Source organism: Pelophylax lessonae, assembly GCF_965119305.1.
Source record: "Pelophylax lessonae genome assembly, chromosome: 3".
Classification (NCBI taxonomy): domain Eukaryota; kingdom Metazoa; phylum Chordata; class Amphibia; order Anura; family Ranidae; genus Pelophylax; species Pelophylax lessonae.
In genome coordinates, this window is record NC_138770.1 from 478,439,706 (window position 1) to 478,455,008 (window position 15,303).

At 42.3% G+C, this 15,303-nt stretch overlaps 1 protein-coding gene across 2 annotated transcripts in view; it reads right to left on the minus strand.

Annotated features, from left to right (window-relative positions):
- Nucleotides 1-13,078, minus strand: part of NUP133 (nucleoporin 133) — an 899,557-nt gene extending 886,479 nt beyond the window's left edge. For both annotated transcript variants that reach the window (XM_082249111.1, XM_082249110.1), the window contains exon 1: nucleotides 13,001-13,078. In XM_082249111.1, the coding sequence (XP_082105237.1) occupies nucleotides 13,001-13,025 (25 nt within the window). In that variant the 5' untranslated portion in view covers nucleotides 13,026-13,078. The remainder of the gene's footprint in view (nucleotides 1-13,000) is intronic.
- Between the last annotated feature and the right edge of the window lie 2,225 nt (nucleotides 13,079-15,303).

Sequence of the window (15,303 nt, forward strand, 5' to 3'; positions counted from 1 at the left end):
GGAAGTTGTGAGAGAGGTGGGGGTAGTAAGTGTCAAAGTGTGTTTTCATTTTCTCATAATTAGATATCTCCAAGACAGGAATATTATGAGATTCTATTAGTTTTTCGAAAGACAGAAAAGTTCCTCCGTCATAAAGATCCTTTATTTTGTGTAAATCTTTAGTGTGCCACCAGACAAACTTTTCTGGATTCAAAAATGATTCCTTAAATCTAGGATCTCCTAGAAAGGAGGCAGTGAAAGGGGGATTTGAGGGTATACTGTGGAAGCCGCCCGCTTTAACCTAAATTTTCAGAGAATCTGATACTATTTTATTGCGTGTTGAAATTTGTCTAATAGGGATAGCTCTGTTCCATAGTATATCGATAACATAAGGTTTGATGGAGCTTTCTTCAAAGTTCACCCATGGGGGAGCATCCTTCATTATGTGCCATTGTGCTGAGAGAGTCTGCAACTAACATAATAGGACCAAATATGTGGGGCACCCATTCCTCCTGAGGTTTTGGGTTGGTATAATATATTTTGAGCGAATCTGGGTTTCTTGTTATTCCATATGAATCTGTTTATTGAAGATTGTATTTTGGAGATAAAGGCCTTTGTAATGGAAATGGGAAGAGCTCCAAACAAGTATACTAATTTGGGGAGAATATTAATTTTGATTGCCGTAATTTTACCGAGAAATGATAAAGGATAGGAGGACCATGATTTGAGGGTATTTCGTATGTTTGCAAAAAGGGGGGTCGTAGGTTTGCAAAAAGGGGGGTATGTTACAGTCAAATAGATTGTTATAATCTTTTGAGAGTTTTATTCCCAGGTATGGGAGTTTGTCAGGAGACCAAGCAAAGGGGTATGTTTCTAGATCTGTAAAATATATAGGGAGCACTACTGTCTGATGACATTTATACCTAGGCCTGAGATGGATGCAAATTTTTCTAAGGTTTGCAGAAGTTTTGGCAGTGAGATTAGGGGATCTGATAGGAATAAAAGGGCATCGTCTGCGTAGAGACTTAATTTATAGTCATCGTCACATTTCTTAAATCCATTTCAGGGTGTTTTTCTATTGCCAAGGACAGAGGTTCCATAGCTAGTGCAAATAGGAGGGGGGACAGTGGGCAACCTTGTCTTGTGCCCCTACCCAAGGGGAAGAAGGAGGAATTACAGCCTGGTATTTTTATTCTAGTTTTAGGGTGGTCGTACAACGCTGAAAAGCCATTAAGGAACTCTTTTTCAAAACCAAAGGCAGGAAAAAGTTTTTGTAGGTAGGTCCAAGAGACACTGTCAAATGCCTTATGGATGTCTAACCCAAGTAAAAGTAAGTTTTTTTGTATAAACCCGCATCCTGAATGATGTTACAGGCCAATCTGATGTTGTGTGTAATTTGGCGGTTTGGTATAAAACCTGTTTGAGCAGGAGAAATAAGTTTATGTATAATTTTAGATAGTCTCGTAGCCAGTATTTTCCTGAAAATTTTTTAAATCGTTGTGGATTATTGAAATGGGTCTGAAGTTTTGGGGGTGTGAGAGGTCTTTGTTGGGCTTAGGCAAGAGCGTCATGTTGGCCAACAACTTCTCCTCAGGGAATTTTTTACCTTGCAGTATATCATTATACAAGGACGAGAGTTTAGGGGCTAGGATCGGAGAGAATGTTTTATAATATATGGCAGTGTAGCCATCTGGGCCGGGAGCAGATGAGTTCCTAAGGTCACAAATAGTTGGAGAAATCTCTAGCTCTGTGATGGGAGAATTTAAGGTAGCCACGTCTGAGGTAGAGAGTTTCGGTAGTGAGATATTGTTAAACCAGTTTATGGTGTCCTGTGTGATTTCAGTCGATTGAGGTGATAATAATTTGGAATAAAAATTTTCAAATACTCCTAGAACTTCCTTTGGGTGTGAGGTAGGTAGGCCTGATGAGGTGTTCAATTTGTATATGTGTGGGGGCTTTATTGAGTGATTCAGTTTTCTAGCCAGCATAGTGGAGGCAGAATTGCTGTATAGTAAGAATTTGGACCTAGAGTAGCGTAATGATTTCTCCGCGTTTTCAGACAGGATGTTTAACTCTAACCTTTTCTCATTTATTTGTTGTCTAATGAGAGGGTCATGAAGTGTGTTCGGGTTTTTATATAACCATTGTAGGTCCGTGTTCAGGGCCTGTATTTTCACGGATCTTACCCTATTCCTTTTAACCGCTAGAGCAATAAGTTTACCCCTTATGAAAGTCTTATGCGTAACCCAGGTATTGGCGTTTGAAGTATCTATAGGTGGATTAGGAGTATAAAAATCTGTGATTGCTTCTGAAAATTCTTGAACAATCAGGGGATCAGAAAGAATAGAGTCATTAAGCCTCCAGGTAAAAGAAGACGGTGGGAAGCCTATGTGTTTAGTGTTGAATATCATCATGTGGTGGTCCGACCAAAACGCAAGGGTAGATTTCTGCTGAAATGGAATTGGCCAAGATAACTTGAGAAGTGAATATATAATCAAGTCTTACCGAAGAAGTGTGGGGGTGGGAATAAAAAGGTATATTCTCTAGAGCCCATATTTAGACAGCGCCATGTGTCTGTTAGTTGTAATTCTTGTAGCTTTTTAGTAATGATTTTGTGAAAAGTTTTAGATAGGGAAGAGGGGTTACTACGGTCAAGCGAAGGGTGTGCTACCATATTAAAATCGCCCCCTAGAATCATATGTGATGACCGATGTTTATCCAATTGTTCAAATAACTGCAGAAAAAATTGTGTGGAGGAGTCTGAGGGGGCGTATACATTAGCAATAGTTATTTCTTTACCTAGTATTCTACCCTTAAGTATAATATATCTATCAACATATCTGCAGACCTCAAGGACTTCCAGCGGCAGCAAATTATGTATAAAAATTGCCACTCCCCTGCTTTTTGAGGAAAATAAGGTGCAATAAGATTTAGAATAAGCCCTATGAAAAAATTTAGGATTTCCTTCTGCGAAATGTGTTTCCTGTAATATGATTTTCGCATTAAACCGTTTGTATTGATGAAAGGCTTTTTTCCTTTTATTGGGAGAATTGAGTCCTTGGACGTTATGCGAAATGCATTTAATTGTCATTTTTAAGAGTAAAAAAAAAAAAAAAAAAAAAAAAAAGAAGAGGGGAGCTGCTGGAAATTATAAAAGTTAAATACTGTAAACACTGCCACTGGCAGGGTAAGGCCCGCCGAAAAATTGTATAGTAACTTGGGAACCAATTGAAATGAAGTGATCCGGGTAAAGTATATATAGCATTGAATGAATGGGAATATGGTTCTGATCATAGTACTTGTTCTGAGAAAGATTAACAGGAACATTCCATCCTTAAAGCAATCACATCTATACCAAATAAGACAAAACAGGCTTGAAACACAGCCTATGGTATGAATAAAAACAAACCAAAAATTTGAACTAGGGTTCAGTCGACCAATAAGGTACTGAAACAATGTGAAAAAAATAAGAGGAAAACATCCTCTTAAAACAGCCCACCAGGGACAGACAGGCGAACAGAGAGGGCCAACCCTGAAGTCCGAGTTGATGTTAAAACAATTGCCGCCTCTATAAGCCCGCCCGTCCCCATCAGGCTGAGTGTGTGCAGCTAGTACAAGCGCGGGGCAGCTGGCCTAAGTGAGTGTATTAATAAACTTTAAAGGCATAGTGTATATCGTATTATAATCTAATAGAATTACTTTCACGGAGAGGGTCATCCCCTTGTATTTTCTCATTCACACATTCTTCTTGTCTTCGGTGAATCTGATGAATGTCGTTTGTGAGCAGAGAATTAAAATGTTAGTGCAAAAGAACTTTGCATCCAGTTATTCCCCATATCCGAAATTATATATTAAGGATTGTTTGTGAAAATGGAGATGAAAGTTAGAAGGAATGGCCACAAGATGGTGCTATTACAGTGTCACCAAGAGGAGCTCTGATCTGCTAAAACCAGAAAATGCTGTAGAAATCCAGTGAAGAAACAGAATTGCCAGTAGGTGTCGCTGTTGGCTAAGAATTAGATGATAATGAAAAGAACTGTAAAGCATATGAAGTCAGTTATAGTGTGGAATCTAGATGGTGACTTGGTAAATACTTCCAATGAAAGTGAACCTTGGGCTTTGAGAGGAAGTATTTTAGGAGTGAAGACTGAGGATGGATGGTAAAACTTAGCATTTTGGGTAGTTAAAGAAAAAGGCACAGCAAGTCAGTAAGGAAGTCGAGTTTCCACATATTTAAAGAAATGTATCTTCCATTATATCTCACAGGATCCAATAACTTGAGAAACTGGGAATTTCAGGGATATGAGTTATTGATGGCCAATTGCGTTCCTCATTCTCCTGTGTCCATGCCTGGACGCTGGTGTTTGCCATAAAGGGGATGGACGAGGTGCCGGGGAGGGGGCTGGGGCGTCCACGAGACCCAGTTTGACGAGGGTCTCCCTGCCTTCATGAAGATTTGTAACCACATAGGTGGACCCATTGTGTGGGATAATTAATTTGAATGGGAACCCCCATCTGTAGCGTAGCCGTGCTGACTGGAGAATGGAGGTTATCTCTTTCATGTTACGTCTTCTTTCTAGTGTAGCTTGATAAATATCTGGAAAGATTTGTAACTTGAATCCATCTATCATAATTTTAGGCGTGTTTCTTGCAGCTCTCAGTATTTCCTCTTTTGTGATGAAATCTTTCATGCACAAAATTATGTCCCTGGGTGGCTTATCCACGGGAATTTCGGGCCTGAGAGCGCGGTGGATAGGGTCGCAGGTAAAATTAGAACAGGGTTCATACACATTTTTACCAAGAAAATTCCATGACTTTTCCATGACTTCACGTAAATATTCATGACCTAAAGTTTCATGAAATGTCTATGTATACATGTTAAATAAGAAGAAAATCCATGTCACACCCAGCATATTAGCACTAAAATAATTGACAATCTTTGTAGTGTACAGTACCTCTGCAGTTAGGGTTTAGTTTCTGGATACAGCGCGACTCAAAATGGCCCCTTGTTTTACAGTGGATGAGATGGAAGCACCACTGCCACAGCTGGGAACGGGTGTCACTTCAGGCGCACGGATGAAAAAGCTGAGAACTCTGATGTAGGGGGGACTCTGGTGACCAGAGACCACTTTCCACAGAGAGAATGCACTAAAGAAGGGAGGGGGGGTCCTGATATAAGGAGGAACCTTTATAACAGTGCCCCCTTACATCAGTGACCCCCCCTCAGACTGGCCAGGCAGCACTGTCACTGACCTCCTCTTAGGTGCACCATGCTCTGGTTTTATCACGTAGTTTCCTCTCCCCAGTCCACACATGTCTGACTTCTCCTGTGATCCCCATCCCGACAGCACTCCCACTTTTGACTCCTCTCCAGACATGATCAAAGACAAGAGATGGTCAGAGATTACGGACATGATAGAAGAGATGGTTAGAGGCTGTGGACATGGTACAGGAGGTGGTCAGAGGCTGTGGACATGGTACAGGAGATTTTCTAAGGCTGTGGACATGTTACAGGAGGTGGTTAGAGGCTGCGGACATGGTACAGAAGGTGGTCAAAGGCTGCGGACATGGTACAGGTGATTTTCAAAGGCTGCGGACATGGTACAGGAGATTTTCAAAGGCTGCGGACATGGTACAGGAGATGGTCAAAGGCTGCGGACATGGTACAGGAGATGGTCAAAGGCTGCAGACATGGTAGAAGAGATGGTCAAAGGCTGCAGACATGGTAGAAGAGATGGTCAAAGGCTGCAGACATGGTAGAAGAGATGGTCAAAGGCTGCAGACATGGTAGAAGAGATGGTCAAAGGCTGCAGACATGGTAGAAGAGATGGTCAAAGGCTGCAGACATGGTAGAAGAGATGGTCAAAGGCTGCAGACATGGTAGAAGAGATGGTCAAAGGCTGCAGACATGGTAGAAGAGATGGTCAGAGACTGCGGACATGGTAGAAGAGATGGTCAGAGACTGCGGACATGGTAAAAGAGATGGTCAGAGACTGCGGACATGATACAGGAGATGGTCAGAGACTGTGGACATGATACAAGAGATAGTCAGGGACTGTGGACATGATAGAAGAGAAGGTCAGAGACTGCGGACATGATAGAAGATAGAAGAGCACAAGGGGGGGGGGGCCGGAGAGCACAGGGGAAGCAGAGAGCACTGGATGAGCTGAAGGGCATGGGGGGGGGGGGGGGAATAAAGAGAATTAAGGGGGGGTTTGGAAAGCATTGCAGGGGGGTTGGAAGGCACAGGGGAGTGGAGAGCACTGTCTGGGGGGGAACAGGAAATCACTGAGGGGGGAGCCAGGGAGCACAGGGGGGTGGAGAGCACTGGGGGAGCCAGAATAAGAGCAAAGAGGGGCTTAAGAGCAGGGAGGGCTAAATAAGCACTGGGGGGGCTAAAAGAGCACCGAAACAGAAAGACGTTTCCCCCCCCCCAATTATTTTTTCAAATAGTAGGCAAGGTTAATTACCCATGGTATTTGTATTATGCAGCATGAGGGGGTTAATGTATTGCCACTGGTCACTGATGCATTAATGACCGACCAGTGGCAGTTAATTAACCCCTTTCTGCTGCATTAGTGGCACCAGTGTCAGTGTTAATTAACACTGGTTACACTGGTTGCACTGACACTGATACTGGTTGCACTAATGCAGCTCACTGATACTGAATAGATACTGAATAATTATAATTAATAATAATGAAAACATACTGAATAAAAGTTAGTAATTAACAGCATAAACAACCCGTCATCCCTGCACATTAACCATTGGAGCCAATAGCTCACCAATCCCAATTATTACAGCACTGGATGGGTTAATTAATCTGGGATATGTGTGTGTCTGTGTGTGGGGGGAGGCTTAATTATTTCTGCAATCTTATTTTTCTTTTTAAGGGGAAAAAGATGGAGAGGTAATATTGATTTGGAGGTAACTTTTAATATGTCTATTAGGCTGCTGCTTGATAATTAAGGAGAGAGAGCGAGAGAGAATATCTTCTGCAGCACAGGAGAGAAGCAGTCTGCTTCTACATTCCACAACACATTCCACAACACGGGCAGTCGGCTTCTACATTCCACAACACATTCCACAACACGGGCAGTCGGCTTTTACATTCCATATCACATACCACAGTAAGGGCAGTCTGCTTTTACATTCCATATCACATACCACAGTACGGGCAGTCGGCTTTTACATTCCATATCACATACCACAGTACGGGCAGTCGGCTTTTACATTCCATATCACATACCACAGTACGGGCAGTCGGCTTTTACATTCCATATCACATACCACAGTAAGGGCAGTCGGCTTTTACATTCCATAGCACATACCACAGTAAGGGCAGTCGGCTTGACACCCCCCAGTGGACGCCCCCGTACGTCCCTGAGAGCGGGACAGTGAATGCACGATTTCTCAGTTTCAGGTTTCAGCGGATCAATCCACCGCAGGGTTCCCAGCCTGTCACGGTCTATTCATATTGAAGAGACCAGTGATCAGGCTTCAGCGCTGCGGCTGATTAATCCGCCTAAACCCGAAACAGAGAAAATAGTCCACTTACTGTCCCCCGCTCCCACAGAATACAGGGGGCCCACAGACAAAATTAAATTTTTGCACAACACTTTTCCATGACTTTTCCAAAACTTAGTAAGTTTAGTCATTTTCCAGGACTTTTCCAGGCCTGGAAAGTGTCATGTCAAAATCCCATGACTTTTCCAGGATTTTCATGACCGTACGAACCCTGTTAGAATCTTCTAGCTCAGGCAACAGTGATTTAAAGAAAGTCTGGTGATAGGAGTTAAATCTGTGTAAGACTCTGGCACTCCACGCAATACTAAATTATTGCGTCTGTTGCGATTATCCAGATCCTCAACATGTGACTGCAATTGTGTTAAAGCTGTATGTAAGGATTTGTGATTTCTGCTGAGTTCCTTGTAAGCTAAGCAAAGTTTGTCATGCTTAGTTTCCAATTTGTCTGTTCTCTCCCCCCCCCCCCCCCCCAAGGCAGATATTTCCTGTGTAAGGGTAGTGGCTGTCTTATTTAATTCTGCTTGAAAGTTGGTGATCAGTTTAGTGTATATAGCTTCTAAACTCTTGTCAAGGTCTACCTTAGTGAGGGGTGCATTGTACTCACTGTTAGGAATAGCTTGAGTAGGCACAGATGAAGTGGAAGCCTGCATGCTGTGTCTTTGCTGGGGGACGAGGGGCCGGCGCCATCTTTCTTCATGTTGAATTTTTCTCTGCTTCTGAGGAGATAATGTGTGAGTGATCTCCATGGGGTCCTGTGCTTTTTTCTCCGGTTGGACGACATACACTGCCTGCCTGTGCACCAGGGGGTGATAGAAGGAAGTTTGTGGGTGAGTTATGATGGCCCCTGTGCTTCTTATTGCCGCCGCTCCGAGACGAGCTCTCAGCTCAGGCATCCATAGCGTCCCGCATGCGCACCCCATTTTTTCTAATTTTTAAGGACTCCTTAAGGATTGGAATAGTACCACTGGATTGGCATAGGCCCAATGTGGTGCCTATATTTAAAAAAGGATCAAAGTCTTTGCCAAGTAACTATAGACCCGTTAGTTTAACTTCTATAGTCAGGAAGACACTGGAGAGTTTAATAAAAGACCACATAGATGAGTTCTTGATGGAAAAAAAAATATTTTAGGCAACAGACAGCATAGATTCATGAAAGATACAAGTGGTCAAACAAACCCGATTTCTTTTTATGAGAAAGTTAAGTAAAACCTTGGACAGAGGAGTGGCTGTGGACATAGTATACTTGGATTTTGCAAAAACGTTTGACACAGTTCCCCACACACTGCTAATGTGTAAGGTAAAGTCAACTTTGTAAATGGATAGAAAATTGGCTAAAAGATAGAATTCAGAGAGTAGTGGTTAATGATTCTTACTCTGGATGGTCTAAGGTCATCAGTGGTGTACCCCAAGGTTCAGTGATGGGACCCTTACTTTTTAATATCTTTATAAATGATATAGGGTCTTGGATTAAAAGTACCATTTCGGTCTTTTCAGATGACACCAAGCTTTGCAGTGGACTAACTTCTTTACAGGATGTCTCCAACTTACAAGCTGACCTCAATGCACTGTTTCATTGGGCAACTATATGGCAAATGAGGTTTAAATGCTGATAAATGTAAAGTTATGTACTTGGGGGCTAAGAATATGCATGCATCATAAATAGTAGGTGGAGTAGAACTGGGGGAATCCATAGCGGAGGAGGATCTGGGTGTTCTGGTAGATCATAAGCTTAATAATGGCATGCAATGCCAAGCTGCTGTTTCCAAAGCAAGCAAAGTTGTTTCTTGTATTAACAGAGGCACGGACACGAGAGAGATATCATATTTTGCCCCTGTACAAATTAGCAAGACCTCATCTGGAATATGCAGTTCAGTTTCGGGCACCAGTTCTTAAAAAGGATAAATCTGGGAACTGGAGAAAGTGCAGAGAAGGGCAACCAAACCGATAAGATGCATGGAGGAGCTCAGCTCTCTCGAGCAAAGGAGATTAAGGGGGGATATGATCAACATGTATAAATACATAAGGGGTCCATATAGTGAACTTGGTGTTGAGTTGTTCCCTTTAAAGTCAACACAGAGGAAAAGATGGCACTCTTTACGTGTAGAGGAAAACAGATTTCTTCTCCAAATACGGAAAGGTTTCTTCACCGTAAGAGCTGTGAAAATGTGGAATAGACTCCCTTCAAATGTGGTTCTGGCTAGCTCACTAGATTGCTTTAAAAAAGGCCTAGATTCCTGGGGGTACTTAATATAAGAGGGTACTAATATGTATAGGTAAAGTTGATCCAGGGAATATCAGATTGCCTCTCAGGGGGATCAGGAAGGATTTTTTTTTACCTGCTGTAGTAAATTGGATCATGCTTTGCTGGGGGTTTTTTTCGCCTTCCTATGGATCAACTGCGGATATGGGATTGTATGGTTGGGTTTTCATTACTGTTTTTTTTTGTTTATTGGTTGAACCAGATGGACTTGTTTTATTTTTCAACCTGACTATGTAACTATGTTTGCAGACCGGGATAGGCCTGTCTTCGGTTTACCTGACCTGAATGGCTTTCCTTTTCTCTGCGAACAGGAGGGACAAAAAAAAGCCGCATACGAGCAGTAAAAGAAGGACCCAGTCTAGCACGTGGTACCTTGCTCTTAAAGGATTGAGGGAGAAGATTACACTTTTCACCCGTAAGGCCTATGATCAACTCATCCAGGAAAGACCCAAACAACGGCCCCTCCTTAAAGAGAAGGTCAGAAAGAGCCTTTTTCGAAGCCTGGTCCGCAGACCAGCTCTTAAAACCACACCATGCGTATAATAGCAATCCCCACAGCAGACACTCCGGCCACCAGGAGAGCCACATCCAGCGATGCATCACATATACAGCAAGGCTCGAGCCATTTGATCCATGAGCTCAATCAGACCTGGGGAGAGCTGTTCCGTTTCCAAGACCCATTTACTAAGGTTCTGTGACACCAGGGTGGTCACAAATATTGGTTTCAATATTGAGCCCGCTAACACATGTAAATGTCAGGACAGAGACTCAATCAGTCTATCAATGGGGTCCGTAAAAGCTGGGGATTTTTCCACCGGGACCACAGTAGACTTAGTCTGGAAACTGGATGATCCACCTTTGGTGGCACGGTCCAACAAATGAAAACCTTATTCGCGAAGGGATAATGGTATTTAAAACGCTTGGGCACCCCCAATGTTGACACTGACAATATTGCAAAAAAGTTCCGGGCCGGGAAACAATTTGCAGGTGCCAAAATACACCTGCGTTCCTGACACTGTAGACTCATCCGCCAATTTTCAGGTTTCTCGCACTGAAACTTTCAGTGCTTCCACAAATATTCTGACTCGGATTGTTGTGGTAGTGACCTAACCCTTGTGAGACCTCTGTGCCGGGCCTGTATAAGCAGATACAGTCACTGCGAACAAACCTCCTCAGATAGCTTGAACTCACCAATACTGGTTTCATCCAAAAGCTGGTTTATTCTGAACATCACACAACAGGAATACAGCAGAATGAATGGATTCAGTATTATGCGGTCAAAAGATGATGCTTTCCTTAGCTTAGCATGTAGATACAAGAGTCTGTTTCATGAGGAAAATGGAAGCAGCCATGACACAGGAAGTGCAGTTAGAACAGGGGTGGAGTTTACATACAAGGAAATGATGTATCAGGCTCACAGGAGGAACAAGAACATTACCAGAAAAGGCCAGAAGGTGGCAGCAAATAAATCACAGAATATACTATGTAGATTGCATCTACAATAATGAGAATATTAACTGTGTAACAGCACAACAAATGTACGTGGCGGCTGACGAATACATGTCCTCTTGAGCAACAGAATGCGATGACAGAGCCACCAGGGTGGAGTGCGTTTGCAGCGGCTATTTCTGCCTCAGAATCTGAAGATACTACAGAGGGAGGCGAAAGGCACAGGGTGTTTACGTCTAGCGTTTACTTTTTAACACTAAATCCACTTTTGACATCAGGATTTTCAAAATGGCTGTAAAAACCGACAGGGGCTGCGACCCAGAGGTTTGTAGGTGAAATTTTGTCCTGGGACTCCATTTAAACTGAAATTAACAAGAGGGAGTGTCACTTTAAAAAAAAAAAGTCGCAAACACTCAATTGCTCCGTTGCACTACCGGTATATCAAGCCCCAGCCTAGCACAGTCTGCCAGCAGTGTGAGGAATACCCCAAAAACTTTACCAAACCGATCAGGAGGCTTTTTAGGAACATTCTGTGCAGCAGAAGGAACGATCTAACACAGGAAATAGAAAAGCACCTGGGTCATGCCTAGAGACTCCCTTTGGTGCCCAGCGATCGTGGACTACATGAAAATTGCCGCCCCATGCATTCCTATAGGAAACTTTTAGAAAATGGCTGCCCATGCATTGCAATAAAGAAAAATATTAACTTCATGCAGAGCAAGTATACAGCAAAATGGCAGCCCCCACGGCACGCCATATGGTCTCCAATACCCCTTGGGGCGGATGGGGGGGGGGGGGGGGGTTAAGCAGACGAAAGGCATCAGAGTCCCCAGAAGAAGACCCCACGAGGTAAAACCCAACCAACCCCCGCAGAAACGCCGCAGCGGCCACAATATATCCGCCCCCCAGAGATTGGAACCTGCTATGGAAAGGGGGAAGGGGCAATAGCTGAGGGGGGGCCTGGTATACCTGAGAGGCCAAGGGAACTGCGGGATAACCGAGGGTCCGACTATTTCATGAAGGGGGCCAACGTCCACCCCGAGACAACCAAAGAATTGGGGGGACACTTACTCACCATACCACAATATCAGGTGGGCGCCGTCCCGAACAGATCTCCCACCTGGGTTGGGGGTGCTGCCAGCCAAGGGGTACGCTGTGACTAAGAGCACCCCAAGTTGTTTGCGTCCCAGCCGAGACAGTCCACTTGCGGGATCATTCCATGTCCAACGGGGCTCTGTCGTTGTGAGGCCTAGTGCCGAACTATAACATGCTCACGCTCGCTGGCCAGGCTGGGAGACCTTAAGGATCTAGAATATCCAGTCCAAAACCCAACCAGCTGTTTGTAGTTTTCCAGGAACTCTACAAATAAAAAAAAAAAAAAAAAAAAAAAAATTACAAAAATAGGTTCCCAGGGAAAACAACAGCTAAGACCGAAACCCCAGCAGGGAACTACGTCCTACTCCTAAACTAGACAGAAAAACTAAGGGCTGTAGCAGAGTCTGTGGGGTTATGCCTGCAGGGACCACCCCATAGGTGTGGTGAAGTTTTTTTTTCTGCATAGTGTCCTACTTCTGTAGTGGGCAGCATAACCCAATGGAAGAAGATATGAAGCTGCATCAGTCAATGAACGATATAGAAAATACAGATTTTTACATTTAAGAGAAAATGTCAGTATTTGCCTGTGTGGGAACTGACAAGAGAACCTTGTAATGATATGCAGCCTAATGTTTTGCTATTTAAAACTTAAACAACAAAAAAAAAAAAAAAAAAATCCACAAATCATACCATTAGAATTTGCCAATGCCTCCATGACCTTGACAGGTAAAGATGATCCAAAAAGCTGAACATTGTGATTGTCCGTGTCAACAAATGGATGAACCATTGCTTTTGTTGGCGTTAACCTACAGGGAAAAAAAAAAAAAAAAAAAACACAGGGGGGGTGTCTTTAAATTATGCTCATTTTTCCAAAGCACAAAAACATAGTTATGTACACAGCAACGTTCTGTATATTTACCAACCCATGAAATTAAAGGAAGAGACTTGCCTGTAAATTCTTTCTTGGAATACAATAGTACAGCACACAGGCTTGACATTCATATAACATGGTACCTTCAGGTGACTGACATAGCTTTGCTGGACATGCCCCCCCTGGAAATTCTCTATAACCCTACCCAAGTGTTCAGACTGAGGGTAGCCTGTGTCCTGTACTTCAAGATATGGAATTGCAGGCAGGTCAAAATTCCTGTCATCCTAATTGAGAGGGGAATGGCTGCAGACTGGAGCTCCATTTGACAGGAAACATGTGATCCAATCCACTTATTTTTGTTATAAAACTTTAATGTAACAAACCAATAGACAACTTACGTAAGTGGAGGTCACAGGTTTGATGTCACAAATGCATTTCTCAAGGATATGTCTGCAGACTGGAGCTCGAATCTCCACAGGAAACGTGACCTCCACAGTTAGTTAATTTGAAAAAAAAAAAAAAAAAAAAAAAAAGATCTAACCACTTCTGGACTGGAAGATTTTCCCCCTCAATGACCAGGCCATGTTTTGCGATTCGGCACTGCGTTACTTTAACATGCAATTGTGCGGTCGTGCGACGCTGTACCCAAATAAAAACGTTCTTCCCACAAACAGAGCTTTCTTTTGGTGGTATTTGATCACCTGTGCGATTTTTATTCTGTTTGGGCTATAAACAAAAAAAAAAAAAAAAATGTTTCACTTATTGTTATTTAACATTCTACAAACAAACAAAAAAAAAATAAATAAATAAAAATCAAAAAATTTAACCACTACCATACAGAGCAGTTACACCCCCTTCCTGCCCAGTCCAATTTTCAGCTTTCAGCGCTCTCACACTTTGAATAATTACTCAGTCATACAACACTGTACCAAATCAAATTTTTTATCATTTTTTTTTCACACAAATAGAGCTTTCTTTTGGTAGTATTTAATCACCACTGGGTTTTTTATTTTTTGCGATACAAGTGAAAGAGCGAAAATTCTGAAAAAAAAATTTGTTTTAGTTTATATTATAAAATTTGGCAAATAAGTAATTTTCATAAATGTGGGTCAAAATTTATACTTCTACATATCTTTGGTAAAAATAACCCAAATTAGTGGTTATTATTTAGTCTGTGTGAAAGTTATTGAGTCTACAAGCTATGGTGCAATCTCTGAAAACCCTCCTTTTTAGAGAAGCCTATCCTACCCACACCTAACAAATATACCTCCATTTTCTCCATCAGGCCATCCCCCACGGTGATTGCCTTTTGTTTCACTTGACCCTCCCTTCTAGATTGTAAGCTCTAACGCGCAGGGCCCTCTACTTCCTCCTGTTTTGAATTGTATTTAACTGTATTGTCTTCCCTCAAATTGTAAAGCGCTGTGCAAACTGTTGGCGCTAAATAAATCCTGTATAATAATGCCAATCATAAAAAATTGATCACACCTGATGTACCAACGGCCTATCTAATTTCTTGAGGCCCTGAAATGTCAGGACAGTACAAATACCCCTCAAATTACCCCTTTTTGGAAAGTAGACATTCCAGGGTATTTAGTAAGAGGCATGGTGAGTTTTTTGAAGTTGTAATTTTTTCCCACAATTTTTGGGAAAAATATTTTTTTTTTCTCTTTTACACAAAATTGTCATAAGTTATTTCTCACACACAGTATATGCATACTTGCAATTACACCCCAAAATACATTCTGCTACTCCTCCTGAGTATGGAGATAGTCACAGCCTAGCCACATACAGAGGCCTAACATGCAAGGAGCACCGTTAGGTGTTCTAGGAGCATAAATTACACATAACTTCATTACAACCTATCACACTTTCAAAGGCCCTGGAACACCAGGACAAGGAAATTACCCACAAAATGACCCTATTTTGGAAAGCAAACACCCCAACGTATATTCTATGAGGCATAAGTCTTTTGAACATGTAATTTTTTTTCCCTCACATTTTTTGGAAAATGTGGAAAGAAAATGAGAAGGCATTTTTACACAAAGTTGTCAATTTATAAGATATCTAACACATAGCAAAAAATGACACCCCAAAATACATTATGCTACTCCTCCTGAGT